The sequence below is a fragment of the Peromyscus leucopus genome, chromosome 1, assembly GCF_004664715.2.
Source record: "Peromyscus leucopus breed LL Stock chromosome 1, UCI_PerLeu_2.1, whole genome shotgun sequence".
Taxonomy (NCBI): domain Eukaryota; kingdom Metazoa; phylum Chordata; class Mammalia; order Rodentia; family Cricetidae; genus Peromyscus; species Peromyscus leucopus.
This window is the reverse complement of record NC_051063.1, coordinates 185,702,954-185,722,160: the sequence shown is the minus strand read 5'-3', so window position 1 is coordinate 185,722,160 and position 19,207 is coordinate 185,702,954. Positions and strand designations below refer to the sequence as shown.

Below are 19,207 nucleotides of genomic sequence, written 5' to 3'. Positions count from 1 at the left end.
GAGTGTTGCTGCTCAATTTTGGACTGAAGTTCCAGTTATGTATGTGCATTGATTCTGACTGGCTGGAGGTTCTTTGGGGTTCAGATGCAGTCCTGGCTTGTGGTGGCATAGGAGAATTCTGTCTTGTTTTCAGGAAGCTGGCCTGGCCTTTGATTAGACAGAAGGCCTCTACCAGAGTAATGAGCCTGTATATGATGAGGAGGAGAGTAGGGGCAGTTGGATTTATGCTGAGTGAGTTTGAGCAGGGTTGGGAGGCACTATCACCTGGGGTTCAGGATGCCTGGTCTCTGATGTTGGCAAAACTTTATAGGTATGTCTTCTGACAATAAAAATTTCCATGAGAAATAGAGACAACCAAACCCTCTGCTTCTTCTCCTCTCTGACTCTTGCCTGGTGTCCATGGTGGTGTTTTGACTTTATCAGTGTTTATCAGGCTCATACTCCATCTGCACACAGAAAGGAAACAACACTTGATGGTGCTGTGACCTGAAGTTTGAGCTGAACCTGAAGATACTGTAGTGCTGACCATTAGCAGCACAAAAAGTCAGTACAAAGGGATACAGTAGGGTTGGAATCTCATATGTGACCCACAGAGCTCTTGACATCCTGATCTTCCTCACTGCACACTCAATACTTGACACAGAAATTCCCTGAATATGAAGATGTAGGAGAGAAACTAAGGGAAAGACTAACTAGACTCATCATTCTTGCCTCAGGGAAGAAAAACAGAGTCTTCCTAATGTCAACTATATTGAAACTAGCAACCAAGATTTCAGACAATGTTGGTTGAAATTATGAGATGGGAGATGTGTAATGAGTCTTTTTTTGTGGGTTGCCAGCTCTCAAATAATGACACAGTAACTTCTTATTCACTATTAAAGCTTGGCTTATTTTAGGCATGCTCCCAACTAGTTTTTATAACTTAACCTACTTATATTAATCTACATTCTGCAATTTGGCTTCTTACCTCTCCTCACCACTGCATGTCCAATTTCCTCCACATCTGACTGGTGAATCTCCCATGCCTCCATTTCTTCACAGAATTCCTATCTCTGCCCAGAAGTCCTGCCTATTCTCCTCTGCCTAGCAATTGACTGTTCAGCTCTTTATTAAACCAATAAGACAGTGCTTTAGGCAAGTGAGATTAAAAAGAGACACAACTTCTCACTGTGTGATCAAATATCCACTATATTTTCTGCTTTTTGTCTAAATAAAAAGAAAGGGTTTTAACTCTAACACAGTAAAAATATATACAATAACAACAGTTGTAAAGGTAAAAAATTACATTCACAATGTCCAGTCCATTTATATGTAACAACATTTTTTATTTTATAATTAATTTAATTTTACATATCAGCCATGGATTCCCCTGTCCTCCTTACTCCCACGCTACCCCACCCTGCTCTCCCTCCAATGTACCTCCCATTCCATTCTCCCAGTCTATTGTGGAGACCTCCTCCAAGGCAAGGTCTCCCCTGGGATTCAGCCTAGCCTGGTAGATTCAGTTGAGGCAGGTCCAGTCCCCTTCTCCCTTCACCAAGGCTAAGCAAAGTGCCCCAGCATAGGCCTTAGGTTCCAAAAAGCCAGCTCATGCACTAAGGGCAGGTCCCAGTCCCACTGCCTGGATGCCTCCCAAACAGTTCAAGCTAATCAACTGTCACACTTACCCAGTGGGCCTGATGCAGTTCCATGGGGGCTCCTCAGCTGTTGGTTCATAGTTCATGTGTTTCCGCTAGTTTGGCTATTTCTCTCTGTGCTTTTTTCAAACATGGTCTTAGCATCTCTTGCTCATATAATCCCTCCTCACTCTCGCCAATTGGACAACTGGAGCTCCACCTGAGGCTTGGCCGTGGATCTCTGCATCTGCTTCCATCAGTCACTGGATGGACCCGATCACCAGAGTAGGTCAGTTCGGGTTTTCTCTCGACCATTGCTAGTAGTCTATTGTGGAGATATCTTTGTGGATTTCTGGGGACCTCTCTAGCACTTTGCTTCTTCCTATTCCTATGGGGTCTTCATTTATCATGGTATCTCTTTCCTTGTTCTCCTTCTCTGTTCCTGATCCAGCTGGGACCTCCCACTCCTCTAAGCTCTCTTTCCCCGGACCATTGCCCTTCATGAACCCCCCTCACATCCAGTTTGCTCATGTAGATCTCATCGATTTCTCTGTCGTTGGGCGATCCCTGTGTCTTTCTCGGGGTCCTCATTATGAGGTAGTCTCCCTGGAGTTGTGAGTTGCAGTCTGGTCATCCTTTTATTTACATCTAGTATTCACCTATGAGTGAGTACATGCCATGTTTATCTGTTTGTTTTTCTGAGTCTGGGTTACCTCACTCAGGATGATTTTTTCTAGATCCATCCAATTGCCTACAAACCTCATGATGTCTTTGTTTTTCTGTGCTGAGTAGTAATCCATTGTATGTACCACATTTTCTTCATCCATTCTTCAGTTGACGGGCATCTAGGTTGTTTCCAGGTCCTGGCTATTACAAATAATGCTGCTATGAACATAGCTGAGCATGTGCCCTTGTGTTATGATTGAGCATTCCTTGGGTATATGCCCAAGAGTTGTATAGCTAGGTCTTGGGGGAGATTGATTCCCAATTTTCTAAGAAAGCACCATATTGATTTCCAAAAAGGCTGTACATGTTTGCATTCCCACCAACAGTGTAGGAACGTTCCTCTTGCTCCACATCCTCTCCAGCATAAGCTGTCTTCAGTGTTTTTTTATCTTAGCCATTCTGACGGGTCTAAGGTGGTAGATATCACAGAGTCGTTTTGATTTGCATTTCCCTGATGATTAGGGGTGTTGAGCAATTCCTTAAATGTCTTTCAGCCATTTGAGCTTCCTCTGTTGAGAATTCTCTGTTTAACTCTATAGCCCATTTCTTAATTGGACTGTTGGACATTTTGATGTCTAATTTCTTGAGTTGTTTATATATTCTAGATATCAGCCCTCTGTCAGATGTGGGGTTGGTGAAGACCTTTTCTCATTCTGTAGTCTGTCATTTTGTCTTGTTGACTGTGTCCTTTGCCTTACAAAAGCTTCTCAGTTTCAAGAGGTCCCATTTATTAATTGTTTCTCTCAGTGTCTGTGCTACTGGTGTTATATTTAGGAAGTGATCTCCAAAGCCAATGTGTTCAAGACTACTTCCTTCTTTCTCTTCTAGCAGGTTCAGAGTAACTGGATTTATATTGAGGTCCTTGATCCACTTGGACTTAAGTTTTGTGCACGGTGACAGATATGGATCTATTTGCAGCCTTCTACACGTTGATATCCAGTTATGCCAGCACCATTTGTTGGAGATGCTTTCTTTTTTCCATTGCACAGTTTTTGCTTCTTTGTCAAAAATGATATACTTATAGGTGTGTGGGTTAATGTCAGGGTCTTCAATTCGATTCCATTGGTCCACATGTCGGTTTTTATGCCAATACCAAGTTGTTTTTATTTCTGTAGCTCTATAGTAGAGCTTGAAGTCAGGGATCGTGATGCCTCCAGAGGTTGTTTTATTGTACAGGATTTTTTTTTTGGCTATCCTTGGTTTCTTGTTTATCCATATGAAGTTGAGTATTGTTCTTTCCAGGTCTGTGAAGAATTGTGTTGGTATTTTGATGGGGATTGCATTGAATCTGTAGATTGCTTTTGGTAAGATTGCCATTTTTACTATGTTAATTCTACCTATCCATGAACATGGGAGATCTTTCCATTTTCTGATATCTTCTTCAATTTCTTTTTTCAGGAACTTAAAGTTCTTGTCATACAGGTCCTTCACTTGCTTAGTTAGAGTAACCCCTTGGGGTATTTTGTATCATTTGTGGCTATTGTAAAGGGTGATGTGTCTCTGACTTTCTTCACAGCCTGTTTGTCAATTGTATATAGTTTGGCTACCGATAATTTTTTTGAGTTAATCTTGTATCCTGCTACATTGCTGAAGGTGTTTATAAGCTGTATCAGTTCCTTAGTCGAATTTTTGAGGTCACTTATGTGTACTATCATGTCATCTGCAAATTGTGAAAACTTCACTTATTTCTTTTCAACTTATTTGTATCTGCTTTATCTCCTTTTGTTGTCTTATTGCTCTAGCTAGAACTTCAAGTACTATATTGAATAAATATAGGGAGAGCAGACAGCCTTGTCTTATTCCTGATTTTAGTGGAATCTCTTTGAGTTTCTCTCCATTTACTTTGATGTTGGCTATTGGCTTGCTGTAAATTGCCTTCATTATGTTTAGGTATGTTCCCTGTATTCCTGATCTCTCCAAGACCTTTATCATGAAGAGGTGTTGGATTTTGTCAAATGCCTTTTCAGGATCTAGTGACATGATCATGTGATTTTTTCTTTCAGTTTGTTTATATGGTGTATTACATTGGCAGATTTTCATATGTTGAACCACCCTTGCATCCCTGGGATGAAGCCTACTTGATCATGGTGGATAATTGTTGTGATGTGTTCTTGGAGTGTGTTTGCCAGTATTTTATTGAGTATTTTTACATCAATGTTCATGAGGGAGATTGGTCTGTAGTTCTCTTTCTTTGTTGCATCTTTGTTTGGCTTGGGAATCAGTGTAATTGTAGCCTGGTAGAAGGAGTTTAGTAATGTTCTGCTCTGGGATGTTCTGTATGGCAAATGTGTTGCTCTGATTGGTCAATAAATAAAATACTGATTGGCCAGTGGCTAGGCAGGAAGTATAGGCGGGACTAACAGAGAGGAGAAAAGAAAGAACAGGAAGGCAGAAGGAGTCAGTGCTAGCCACTACCATGACAAGAAGCATGTGAAGATGCCAGTAAGCCACGAGCCACGTGGCAAGGTATAGATTAATGGAAATGGATTAATTTAAGCTATACGAACAGTTAGCAAGAAGCCTGCCATGGCCATACAGTTTGTAACCAATATAAGTCTCTGTGTTTACTTGGTTGGGTCTGAGTGGCTGTGGGACTGACAGGTGACAAAGATTTGTCCTGACTGTGGGCAAGGCAGGGAAACTCTAGCTACAATGTTCCTTCTTTTTCTATTGTGTGGAACAATTTAAAGAGTATTGGTATTATCTCTTCATTGAAGATCTGGTAGAATTCTGTGCTGAAACCACCTGGTCCTGAGCTTTTATTGGTTGGGAGACTTTTAATGACTTAGGGGTTTGGAGACTATTTAAATAGCTTATCTGGTCTTGATTTAACTTAGGTATGTGCTAAATATTCAGAAAATTATCCATTTCTTTTAGATTTTCCAGTTTTGTGGAGTACAGGTGTTTGAAGTATGACCAGATGAGTCTCTGGATTTCCTCAATGTTAGTTGTTATGTCTCCCTTTTCATTTCTGATTTTGCTAATTTGGATGCTCTCTCTCTGCCTTTTGGTTAGCTTGGATAAAGGCTTGTATATCTTGTTGATTTTCTCAAAGAACCAACTCTTTGTTGCATTGATTTTTGTATTGATCTCTTTGTTTCTGTTTTATTGATTTCAGCTCTCAATTTGATAATTCCTGGTGTCTATTCCTCCTGGGTGACTTTGCTTCTTCTTGTTCTAGAGCTTTCAGATGTGCTGTTAAGTCACTGGTGTGATGTTTCTCCAACTTCTTTATGTGAGCATTTAGTGCTATGAATTTTCCTCTTAGTACTGCTTTCATAGTGTCCCATAAGTTTGGGTTTGTAGTATATTCATTTTCATTGATCTCTGGGAAGTCTTTAATTTCTTTATTTCTTCCTTGACCCATTGGTGATTCAGTTGGGGATTATTCAGTTTCCATAAGATTGTAGGATTTCTGTAGTTTTTGTTGTTGTTGAAATCTAACTTTAAATCATGGTGGTCTTATAGAACACAGGAGGTTATTCCAATTTCTTTGTATCTGTTGAGATTTGCTTTGTGACCAAGTTTGTGGTCAAATTTATAGAAGGTTTCATGGGGTGATGAGAAGAAGGTATGTTCTTTTTTCTTAGGATTGAATGTTCTGTAGATATCAATTAAGTCCATTTGAATCATAGCGTCAGTTAAATCCCTTAATTCTCTGTTAAGTTTCACTTTGGCAGATGTGTCTAGTGGTGAGAGTGGGATGTTAAAGTCCCCCACTATTAATGTATGGGGTTTTATATGTGATTAAATCTTTAGTAATGTTTCTTTTACATATGTGGGTGCCCTTGTGTTTGGGGCATAAATGTTCAGAATTGAAACTTCATCTTGGTGGATCTTTCTTGTGATGAGTATGCAATGTCCTTCTTGATCTCTTTTGTTCGATTTTAGTTTGAAGTCTAATTTGCTGAATATTAGGATGGCTACACCAGCTTGATTCTTAAGACCTTTTGATTGGAAAGTCTTTTCCCAGCCTTTTATTCTTAGGTAGTGTCTGTCTTTGAATTTGAGATGTGTTTCTTGTATGCAGCAGAAAGATGGGTCCTGCTTTCATGTCCATTCTGTTAGCCTGTATCTTTTTATAGGTGAATTAAGTCCATTGATATTAAAGGATATTAATGACCAGTGATTGTTCATTCCTGTTATCTGTTGGTGTTAGTGTGTGTGTACTTCTCTTCTTTGGGGTTTACTGCTGTGGTGTTATCTATTGCCTATGTTTTTGAGTGTGTATCTGACTTCCTTAGGTTGGAATTTTCCTTCTAGTCCTTTATGTAGGGCTGGATTTGTAGACAGGTACTGTTTTATCTGGTTTTGGTTTGCAATGTCTTGTTTAATCCATGTATGATGTTTGAAAGTTTTGCTGAGTATATTAGTCTAGGCTAGCATCCATGGTCTCTTAGTGTCTACAATATATCTGTCCAGGTCCTTCTGGTTTCAAAGTCTCCATTGAGAAGTCAGGTGTTATTCTGATGTGTTTGCCTTTATAAGTCACTTGGCCTTTTTCCTTTGCTGCTCTTAATATTCTTTCTTTATTCTGTATGTTTAGTTGTTTAATTATTATATGGCAAGGGGACATTTTTGAGGCTCTATTCAGTTTGGTGTTCTATAGGCTCCTTGTATCTTCACAGGCATTTCCTTCTTTAAGTTGGGTAAGTTTTCTTCTATGACCTTGTTGAATATATATTCTGTGCCTTTGAGTTGGTATTCTTCTCCTTTCTCTATCCATATTATTCTCATGTTCAGTCTTTTCATGGTGTCCCAGTTTTCCTGGACATTTTGCGTTATGACTTTTTTGGCTTTGGTATTTTCTTTGACTGACAAATCCATTTCCTCTATTGTATCCTCTACACCAGAGATCCTCTCTTCCATCTCTTGTATTCTGTTGATTATGCTTGCATCTGTGTTTCCTATTCATTTACTCAGATTTTCTATTTCCAGCATTCCCTCTGTTTGTGTCTTCATTGCTTCTATTTCCCTTTTCAGGTCTTGAACTGTTTCCCTCACCTGTTTCATTGCTTTTTCATGGTTTTCTTTAAGGGATTTATTGCTTTCTTCCACTTTTTTATTTGTCTTTTCCTCTACTTCTTTATAGATTTCTTCCCATTTTTTGTTTGAGTTTTTCTCATTTTTTTATTGATTTCCTCCATTTTTTTCATCTTTTGCTCAATTTCATTTTTCATTTTTTCTTGAAAGGCCTCTAGCATCTTCATGATGCTATTCTTAAAGTTGCTATCTTCTGTTTCTTCCACCTTATGATGTTCAGGTCTTGCTGTTGGAGGAGGGCTAGGTTCTGGTGATGCTGTTTTGCTCTTTATGTTATTGTATGTACTTCTGCCTTGACATCTGCCCATCTCCTCCTCTAATAGGTATAAGAGTTGCCTGTGTCTGAGCGAGTTGCTGTTGGTCCACTCTGTGCTTGTTGTGTCTGTGTTTCAGGGGACTTCTGGATCTACTCTTAGCTCTTGGTCTGATTGGAGCAGGCAGCTTCTGTGTCTCAGTGAGCTGCTCTTGGTTCCCCCCAAGCTTGTTGATTCTGTGACTCACAGATTCATTCTTGTCTTATCAGGGCTCTTGTTCCAGTCAGAGTTGACAGATTCTGTGTTTCAGGAAGCCTCTGTTGGTCCAATGAGAGGTGGAAGATTCTATTTCTCAGAAAGCCACTCTTGGTCTAATGAGGCCTGGCAGATTCCCTGTCTCCTGAGTTTACTCTTGGTCCAATGATGACTCTTTGTCCAATGAGAGCTCTCTCTTTCTCTGAACCTGATGGGAGTTCTCTGGGCTGAATGGAAGCTCTATGGTTTGGGTGGGAGCTCTCTGAGCAGGACTGAAGCTCTCTGGGCCAGATGGGAGCTCTCTGGGCTGGATGGGAGCTGGGGGTTGGTCTCCAAGCCTCAGGAAGTGGTGGTGGTCTTGGGCAGATGAGTTTGGGGGCAGGGTGTGTAGATTGCAGGGTCTGCTGGGGGGTCTTGGAGAAGGGGAACCTTCCTTCAGGAGCCCTAGCTGCTGGCAGATAACTGGGATAACTGGGGCTGAGTTGGGCGGGTCTTCGCTGGGAAAAGCTGGGGCCCAGGGATGGGACCTAGGGGCAGGTCTCTCTGGATATGAAGGTAGCCACTTACCTCTGGCCCTGATGGGAGCTCCCTGGGCTGGATGGGAGCTCAAATCAGCCAACAATGATGGTGAAGACATGAGGCTGACTGCCTCAGGAGAAGAGAAGCCAGCTGTCTGCATGGGGGAATGTGCAAAAGTCGCTAACTCCTGCAGCATTTGGGACCCAAATGCCTGTGTATGGAGTTTGCTTCAGAGAGGCTCTAGGAATCCTCAGACTCTATATTTGGCAACTTTTGAAAAAGTACTCTATTATCTATAATACCTTGTTAAGTCCAAAGTTTTGTGCCTTAACAACTTTTAATCATAACTTGTATTTCCAAAGAATATCTCTTTAGACTTTAAAACATTTTCTTAGATAAACAATTTAAGCTTTTATGCCTCTCAACATTTATAAACTTTACATCTCTTTAGTTAGTTGCTTTTCTAAATTTGGTAACAATGAAAAATGTAAAACTATAACTATTTAGTCTTCAATAACATCAGATATCTGAGAAGCATAAAGTATTACCTGAATAAACAGGAAGTGCATAGGAAGCAACTTCCAAAACTATAGAAATGACAGAGACAGCTGCCTGAGCTCAGGATTTCTTCACAACACTGGGGCATCAATCTTTGGCCTATAGGCCTACAATATCTGGCAGGCTTTTCCATGATGCAGGAATATTGCAGGACTAGACTACCTTGTCTTGGCAAATTTTGGCAGTCAGCTTCCTTTGTGACCTGCTTGTCCAGTTTGTACAGCATACTGAAAACAGTTGGGGCAAGGGCAGTTTTTTTTTTTCTAGTAGCTAGCTTTAACACATTGAAAGTAAACTCTATATGGAGTTGGATGCCCATCATCTTCTTTGAAGTACATTGGTGCTGCTAGTAGCAGATGTGTCCCACTGTCATGAAAGGCTTTTATGTTATTAAAACATCTTAAATGCCATATTCTGTAGGTCTCTGAAGTGTTTTCAGACCTCATATATATCTAAAATATATCTATCTTTTACCTGGAAAACATACCTAACATGACTACAAATTTGTTTATTATAGATGAATAATTACTAGCATGCATTTCTTAAGTATCCTAAATAGTTTATAATAATAGCTTTCAAGGACTATAACTTTACATTACATTCTTAAGTAAGCTGCAAAAGTTACAATACTTTAAACAAGAATAAAAACATATACAGTATAACAAAATACCATTAAATTTGTATTGAAATACAAAAATTCATAAAAATGAAAATTATTTTTAAAAAATTCAAAAAGTAGTTGTCTTTTAGTTTTAAAAATAGACTCAACAATCTACCCTTTTATCTTATCATTCCTATATCTTCTTTTTTACTAGATAGGAGAGAAAGTAGGATAGAGAAAAGGAAAAAAGATGACATTTCTTAATCAAATCTCATTTGTCTCATTTCTTCTGTGTCTATGACCAATAAGAACAAGCAACTAACCCCCCTGAACAATTACAAACATCCATAACTCACTGAATGTCAAAAACAAGCCCCCCTCCCTCATATGAATGTGGAGTCTGTAAAATTACTTTCTTTTTTCTGGGGATGATTGCATCATTAAGGGACCCTGAGAAAAGTGGGATGATGATCAAGTCCTGGAAGAGGTTGCTGAATCATTTGTTTTCCAGTATCTTAGCTAGGGACTTAGAAGTTGTGCAGGATGCAGATATTTTGATGAAACTGCACCTAAGGCATTCTGATGGGCTGGAACTGCTGGGATACTTGTATTCATTGGTATGTGATGTTTTTTTATGAAAACACAAACATCTTAAGGTAACATACACATCTACATTAACACAAGTATGGAATGTGCAGTGTTCACAAATCAGATAAGATTATTTTCTGTTTTATGTTAGAGCAAGTAAAAGATATCTGTCAATTATTTATGCCTGTTTGGACTGCATAATCAAATATAATATAAATCTTCATCCATGCCATATGAAAGATTGTGTATAATTACAAATCATGGGGATTCTGTAGCCAACAAGATTTATCACGTCTCATCCAGTCTCAAAGCTGTTTCCATGTGAAAGGATCAGCATATATGTGACCTGTCTTGTAATTTTTCTTGGTCTCTTTGTACATGTCTGCAGGCAGAATTTTTAGGAGGTCTTCCCTGGTCAAATCTGACGTTTATTAATTTTAAAGGAATTTATAGCTTTTTGTTTCCTATAGAAACAAAGGTATAACTTATCCCCCAACATAACACATTTTCTGAATTCATTCAGAAGTTGACATTCTTAGCAGGTTAGTGTATTTCAGAAGTTTTTTTTTTTTCCCCCACAAAGCAATGTCTCTTAGCAGCTCTTGTTTTATATTCATTAGTATGGTGTGATAGACCTGTAATATGCCTTATGTTTTAATATGGAGAAAACTGTTTCATTTTACTGGAGACATATGCTGAAGAATTGTCAGTCTTAATATGTACAGGTATTCTCACAGTGGGCAAGATGTCTCATAAATGTGTAATTACAGAATTGGTCTTTCAGTTCCTAATGTCTGACTCATCTGCGTCAGACTGGTGAATTTCTCATGCCTCAGTTTTTTTCCCCATGGATCCTATCTCTGCCTGGAAGACCCACCTATCCTCTCCTCCCTAGCTGTTGGCCATTCAGCTCTCTATTAAACCCATCAGACAGTGATTTATGTAGGTGAAGTTAAACAGAGACACATCTTCACAGAGTATGATAAATATCCCGCAACAGGGATGGAACATCTACAGTGAACCAAGTGACAGAGGGCTGTATGGACAGAGAAGAGAAACCAGAACCCCTGACATTTCCAATAGCTTCTCTATATCCAGGCCCGTTCAGGTTGCCAGATAGAAGGCATGGCCATGGTCATACCTTGCATGCCAGTTTCCATTTTTAGTGACTATTTTTCACCAGACCCTGCCACATCAATGGGTCCATGCATGACAGTTAGTTTATCCTAAATTTGCTCTTCAGATTTTTGAGGCACACAAAGGAATTAATTTTGTGTTCCAACTTGAAGCTGAGTCTAATCCATTTTATGTGTGAATTTTCCAGCTAGTCTTTTGTGGGACCCATTTGCACACTGTGTGAGAGCCAGGGTGTGCCCTCAGTGATCTAAGGGTGCTGGAATGAGGAAAATCAGAATGAAGGCATGGAGTACAGGGGCATTGGGAATGATGGGACAGTCAGGCCAAGGACTCAAGATGTCTGAATCGTCAAAAAAGGAGGAGAAGCTTCATGTCCCTTCAGCCCTCTTTTCTGAGCCATAGCAGACGCTGTGAACTTTGCCCCTTTTTAAGAAAGAGCTTCCCCACAGGTAAGTGCCATCCATAACGATGGCCTCTAATGACAAAGCAGAGAAATGGCTCTAGTTTCAGAACTCTTAGTCTGGGATTCTTCCCAGCAGCGACTGACCAACTGCTCTTTTCTTTTCCCTTTCAGTCTCTACCCCACAGAGTTACAAGGTGTGGATTGGTGTCCGCATGGCCCTGGCTGGAGTAGTCTTTCTGGTCTTGGTGGCAATCCTTGGAGAAGCTTGGCACAACAAACACAAGTCCACAGATAGATCAGGTTCCGTGAATCTATGAAGAGACAACCAATGACAAAGGCTAATTTGGGCAGCTAAGAAGACCAAGGACTCATATTGTCCCATGAGATACATGGATACAGACTCTGTTGCCAGAGAATATTCTCCAATTCACAACAGGGAGAGGAAACAAAACATCACATTCTCTCTGGAACATCAGATATCTGTCCAGAGAACTTGATTCAATATGTTATTTCATAGCCCTGAATCTTCCTACACCCCCTTTCTGAGTCTTTCTTGCCTCCTGGTTGGTACTTGTTCCATCCCTTAAAATCTTGCCTCTGTTGGTCCTTAAAGATAATTAAAGTTTCCTGTGAGATGTATATAAATAGGTTTTCCTTATTAAAGAGGAATGTTTGCAAGGAACCACAGGCAGCAAAGGAAGGCTGAGAGTGGGAAAACTAATCTTCTCTAAGGAAAAGAACAACTTTTAAAATAAAACCCGTTTTCCAAACATAGTGGTTAACAGCTTTCATATCAGCACTTTTGAGGCATAAGCAGGTATATCTCTGTGAGTTCAAGGCTATCCTTGTTTAAATAGTGATTCTAGAACAGCCAAGGCTACACAGAGAGACCTGTTTCAAAAAAAAGAAAGAAAGAAAGAGAAAGACAGAGACAGAGAAAGGGACATACATACATACATATAGACAGATGAAAAAAGAAAGGAAGGAAGAAAGGAAGGAAGGAAGGATGGGAGGGAGGAAGGAAGGAAGGAAGGAAGGAAGGAAGGAAGGAAGGAAGGAAGGAAGGAAGAAGAAAGAGAAAAACCAATGATCTCAACACAATAAAACTCATCCTATTGATTTGGATAGGTTTAGACAGTCAACCACTTGTGCCCAGCACTTGGCATTGACCTCTTACAACTGAGTGAGGACCTCAGCATTTGACTATAACTCCTGTCACTCATCCTTTGCCTCTGCTTGATAGGAAACAGGAATTTACCTGTCATGTCACAGTATTCTGTAAAACTGGTACTTGTCACCAATTGTACATTCATGATGAGTTTATGGTTTCTGTTCTGATATTATGAAATTTTATATTTTTATAGCTTTGTACTTAGTCCATTCCCAGTGAACTAAGCATACTCTGGCTTACTGTGTTCCTCTCTGGAATACCTCCTATGGAACCTCTCAGTATTCCTAGCCGATCTCCATTCTTAAGTCTCCACTCCCAAAAGATAGAAACATATGTTACTAACAAGCACCAGTGGCCATACCTGGCAGGATTTGAGAATTCCCCACCAGGCAGTACACTGTGAAAGGTAGGCAGGGCAACAGAAGCCAAGGAACAAAGCAACCAGCCACCAAAGACAAGACCATATATCAACAGCTTGAATTACAATCACCAGAAACTCAGATGGCTAGACATGACTATAAAGCACAATCAATAAAAGCAAGGACAATATCTGCACTAGAGTTTAGCAATCTTACCACAGTAGATCCTGAGATACACAACATATCTGAAGCATAAGGCAAAGATGTTAAACTGGGCTTTAGGAATATGATCATGACCCTTAAAGAGGAAATGAATAAATGTAATTGAAAAATCTGAGAAGACACAAACAAAGAGGGGAAGTATATGAATAAAATAGTTCAAGATATAAAAGTGAAAACATCAACAAAGCACACTGAGTTTTGGAGAAATCTATAAATTAATTATTTAGGAATAAGAAACAGAAAATTGAGGAGACAAGCCTCAAGGATAGAAGAGAGAATCTCAGGCACTGAAAGCATGAAAGAAGACATAGATATCTCTGTAAAAGGAAATTCTAAATCTAAAAAATGCCCAGCACAAAACATCCAGGAATCTGGGACACTATGAAGCACCAAATCTAAGAATATTAGTTATAGAAGAAGGAGGAGAATCCCAGATCAAAGACAGAGAAAACATTTTCAACAAAATCATAGGAGAAAATTTCCTAAAGAGGGAGATGCTTATCAAGTCGCAAGAAGCATGTAAAGCCCCAAATAGACTGGACCAAAAGAATTGTCCTCAGACTATAATAACTAAAACACAAAACACAAAAAGAGAGAATATTGAAAGCAGCAAGAGAAAAAGACGAAGTAACATATAAGTCCTTCATAATTATACTTGGTGTCTGAATGGAAACTCAAAAACTCAGAATTCACTTGACAGAATCTAAGTGACCACAGATGCTAGACTAGCTACTATACCCACAAACTATCATTTATAATTGATATAAAAATAAGATATTCCATGGTAAAATAAAATTGCAGCAATATATCTATAAATTCAGCTCTACAGAAGGTACTATAAAGAAAACTCTTTCTACACCCAAGAAAACAAAAGTAATAAATAATCCCAGATTAGAAAATCAAGAGTGCAACATACACACAGACACAGACACAGACATAGACACACACACACACACACACACACACACACACACACACACCACCACCACCACCAACAACAACAACAACAACATCACCACTGCAACAACAAAAACAAAACAAAGGAATCATAAAACACCATTTATTTATATCTCTCAACATCAGTGATCTCAATCATCAAATAAAAAGACACAGAGTGGATGAGAAAACAGTATTCATCCCATTGCTGCATCAAAGAAACATACCTTAACGTCTAAGAAATTATCTCAGTATGAAAAGCATATTCTAATAATGTTCTAAGAAACAAGCTGGTGTACCCATTTTGATATCTGACAAAATAGATTTCAAACAAAACAAGTCAGAAGTTATAGAAAAGACCACTACATATTCATTAAAGGAAAAATCCACCAAGATGACATTTCAATTCCTAGCATCTATACACCCAAATCAACCACAACCAAGTTTGTAAAAGCAGCACAAGTACAGTTTAAATCTCTTATTGACTCACACACTGATAATGGGAGACATCAATACTCCACTCTTGCCAAGAGACAAGTCATGCAGACAAAAACTAAACAGAGAAATGATGGAGATAACTGCTGTTATTAAACAAATGGATCTTACAGATATTAGAGAACATTTTACTGAAACAAATAAGATTAAACTTTCTTCTTAGATCCTCATAGAACTTTCTCCAAAACTGCCTGCAGTCTTGTACACAAAGCAACTCTTAATAGATAAAGGAAAATCGATATACCCCTTTCCATCCAATTAGACCACCACAGATTAAAACTGGATTTCAACAATAACAACAGAAACAACAGAATGCCCACAAACTCAGAGAAAATGAGCAACTAACTTCTGAATTAAAAACTGTCATGATGGAAATTAAGAAAGAAATTAAATATTTTCTAGATTTGATTTAAAATGAATACACAGTCTACTCTAACTTGTGGGATATAATGAAGGTGGTTCTAAAAGACAAGTTCACAATACTAAGTGCTTACATAAAAATAATGGAGTGATTTCATACTAGTGACTTACAGCATACCTGAAAGTTTTAGAAAAAAGGAAGAAATTGCAATCAAGAGTGTATTGCCAAAAAATAATTAAAACCAGGACTGAAATCAATAATATATGAATGAAAGCATATATACAGAGAGCCAATGAAGCAAAGAGTTGGGTATTTGATGGCATCACTAAGACTGACAAACACTTATCTGTATTTACTAAGAGGCTAAAAGAGAATATCCAAATTTAAAAAAAAATCAGAAATAACAAAGGGGGGCATAAAAAGACACAGAGGAAGTAGAGAGAATCATAAGGATATTCGTTAAAACCACTACTTTGGCCAGGCTGGTGGTGGCTCACATCTTCAATCCCAGACTCAGGAGGCAGAGACAAGCAGATCTCTGTGAGTTTAAGGGCAGCCTGGTCTATAGAGCAAGTTCCAGGACAGCCAATGCCTCACAGAGAAACCCTGCCTCAAAAAACAAAAAAAAAATCTATACTTGGACAATCCAAAATAAATGAATAATTTCCTCAATACATGCAAGTTACCAAAGGTAAATCAAGATCAGATAAACAATTTAAACACACCTTTAATTCTTAATGAAAGAGAAGCAGTTATTAAAACCCTCCCAATTAAGAAAAAGAAGAAAACAATTCAAAAAATAAAAGCCCAGGGCCAGATGACCTTAGCCTAGAATTCTACCAGAATTTCAAAGAAGAGTTTATGCCAATAATTTTCAAATTATTCCACAAAACAGAAATAGAAGGAACATTGCCAAAATCATTTTACTAGGCCAAAGTTAACCTGATATTAAACCACATAAATATTCAACAAAGGAAGAGAACTACAAACCAATTTCTTTTATAACATAGATGCAAATATTCTCCATAAAATGCTTACGAACTAAATCCAAATGTACATAAAAAAAGACCATCCACCCTGAACAAGAAGGCTTCATCCCAGAGATGAATGGCTCAACACACATAAATTGATAAATGTAATCTATCATATAAATTGACTGAATGAAAAAAAAATCTACATGGTCATCTCATTAGATGCATAAAAAAGGTCTTTGGAAAAATCCAGGACTCCTTCACAATAAAAGTCCTGGAAAGATTAGTGGTACAAAGGGCAAGCCTCATATAAATATGAAGCAGTTTAGAGTCTCCCATAGCCCACATAAACTTAATGGAAAGAAACTCAAAGCAGTTCCACTATAATCAGGAACAGGACAAAGTTGTCCATTCTTTCCATACCTATTCAATATAGCACTTGAAGTCATAGTTGAAGCAATAATGACAACTGAATAAGCTCAAGGTGATGGGTCGGGGAGAGGGGAAGCTGGAGAGATGACTCAGAGGTTAAGAACGCTGGCTGCTCTTCCAGGGATCCTGAGTTTAATTCCAAGCAAGCACATAGTGGCTCACAACCATCTGTAATGAGATCTGGCGCCCTCTTCTGGCACGCAGGTGTACATGCCAGTAGAACACCGTATACATAACAAATAAATAACAAACAAATAAATAAACACATTTCAAAAGAAGAAAGAAAAAAAATGTAAAAAAAAAAGATCAAGCGGGTAAAAACTGGAAAAGGAAAGTCAAAATGCCTTCATTTGCAAATGACATAATAATACATGTATGCAACACTAAAAATTCCACCAAAAACTGTAAAATTCTGTAAGCTGATAAACCCTTTCCTCAAACTAACTAGATACAAAATTAACACAGAAAAAAATCAGTACTCTTCCAATATGAAAATGATAAATAGGCTGAGAACGTATTCAAGGAAACACTTTTCACAATAACCCCAAATAATATAAAATATCTTGGGGGTAACTCTTATAATTGAAGTGAAAATCATGTATGATAAAAATTTTATTTTTATTTCCCAATTAACCCCATACACCTACCACATCTCCCTTAACCTAATTTCTCCTTTAACCCCATGCACCTATCACATCTCACCTGATCCTCATCTCCATGTCCTCCTCCTATTAAAAAATAAACGTATTAAAGATTAGGTTGGAAGATAGACATATCTCTGTGCTTATGCTTCAGTAGGGGTAATATAGTAAAGGCAGACATTTTACCAAAAGCATTCTATAGATTCTATGCAATCTCCAACAAAATTCTTCACAGATCATGAAAGCTTAATTTTCACTTTATATGGAAACACACACACAAAGAAGCAGGAAGGCTCATATAATTATGAATAATAAAAAACTGCTGGAAGCATAATTATCTTCAACATCAAATTGTATTACAAAATTTAGTAATGAAATAGTGTGATTTTGGGACAAAAACAGACATGTCCATCAGTGCTATTGAATTGAAGACCCAGACATAAATCTCCATACCTGTGGCCACCTAATCTTTGATTAAGAAGTCAGAAATTCACACTTGAATAAAGAAAACATCCTCAACAAACAATGCAGACAAACTGGATCTCTGAGTGTAGAAGACTCAAAATTTGTCCTGTACAAAAATCAACATAAAACCAGATACACCTAAACTGATAGGAGAAATAATGAGGATTCATCTTGAACTCATTGGTACAATTTTTTTTTCTGAGCAGAATATAGTTAGCACAGGCACTAAGATTAGCAGTTAATAAATTGGACCTCAAGAAACTAAAAACTTTCTGTGTGGAAAAAACTACTATCATTCACACAGAGTGGGCAGCCTACAAAATTGAAGAAGATTTTTACCTGTCTTTCCCTATATTCTTATCACCAAATGAAGCTTCCAGTACTGGAACTGGGTTATATTCAATTGAGTTGTTGACCAAAGAGGATCCATGGAAATCTTTAACAACCCAGGACATTGCCTAGACAGTAGATTGCTCTCCACAATGTCATACTTGGCTAATATCAAAAATGTGTACAATACTCAAAAAACTAGATATGAAGAAAACAACCTAATAAAAAATTGATACAAATTTAAATAATGAATCCTTAAAATGTGGAAACACAAGTGGCTTAGAAACACAAATAAATATAAAATACCCTTAATTATGAGGGAAATGCAAATTAAAACTCCTTTGAGATTTTTATCATACATCTCTTATAGTGGTTAAGATCAATGCAACAATTGACCACTCATGCTGGCAAGGATGAAGATTAAGGAGAACACCAATCTAATGCTGTTGGGACCGCAAACTTGTGCAGCCAGTTGAAGTCAGTGAGGCAGTTGCTCAGGAAGATAAAATCAAACTACTTCAAGATCAGTCTACATCACAGGCATATATGCAAAGGGCCCTTTATCCTACCACAGATGCACTTGATCAACCATGTTTATTGCTGCTCTATACATAACAACCAGAAACTGGAAACAACCTAGGAGTCTCTCTAAAGAAGAATGGATGAAGAAAGCATGGTATATTCACACAATGGAGAACAATTCAGCTGTTAAATATCTGACATCATAAAATTTGCAGGCAAATGGGTGGAACTAGAAAAAGTCATGCTGAGTGAGGTAACCCAGACCGAGAAACATAAATATTGTATGTATTTGGGTATATGTGGATATTAGCCATTAAATAAATGATAAACATGATACATTCCATAGTCTTAGTGATGTGAGGTGTAGAGGAAGTGACTAGGGGAAACACATGATTCTTCCTGGGATGTTGAAATTAAATAGATTTTATGGGTGGAGTGACAGGAGGGGAACATGGAGATGAGGATCAGGTGGGGTGTGGTAGGGGTATGGGGTTAAGGGAGAAAAGACAAGGAGATTCCAAATCTGAACTTGCTATTTTTCAAACTCCTCCAAACAGAAGATTTGTATTTCTTTTTTTTTTGGTTTTTCGAGACAGGTTTTC

At 38.2% G+C, this 19,207-nt stretch overlaps 1 protein-coding gene across 7 annotated transcripts in view; it reads left to right on the top strand.

Annotated features, from left to right (window-relative positions):
• Positions 1-12,470, top strand: part of LOC114688727 (leukocyte-associated immunoglobulin-like receptor 1) — a 35,554-nt gene extending 23,084 nt beyond the window's left edge. For 6 of the 7 annotated variants that reach the window (XR_005090725.1, XR_005090727.1, XM_037202178.1 and 3 more), the window contains one exon: positions 11,872-12,470. Coding sequence is in view for 4 of the 7 variants with exons in the window: in XM_037202178.1 (XP_037058073.1) it covers positions 11,872-12,017 (146 nt within the window). In the remaining 3 variants the exon portion in view is untranslated. Of the gene's footprint in view, positions 1-11,484; positions 11,747-11,871 lie in introns of all 7 variants that reach the window. The other variant, XR_005090726.1, reaches the window with a different exon arrangement.
• Positions 12,471-19,207: the final 6,737 nt, after the last annotated feature.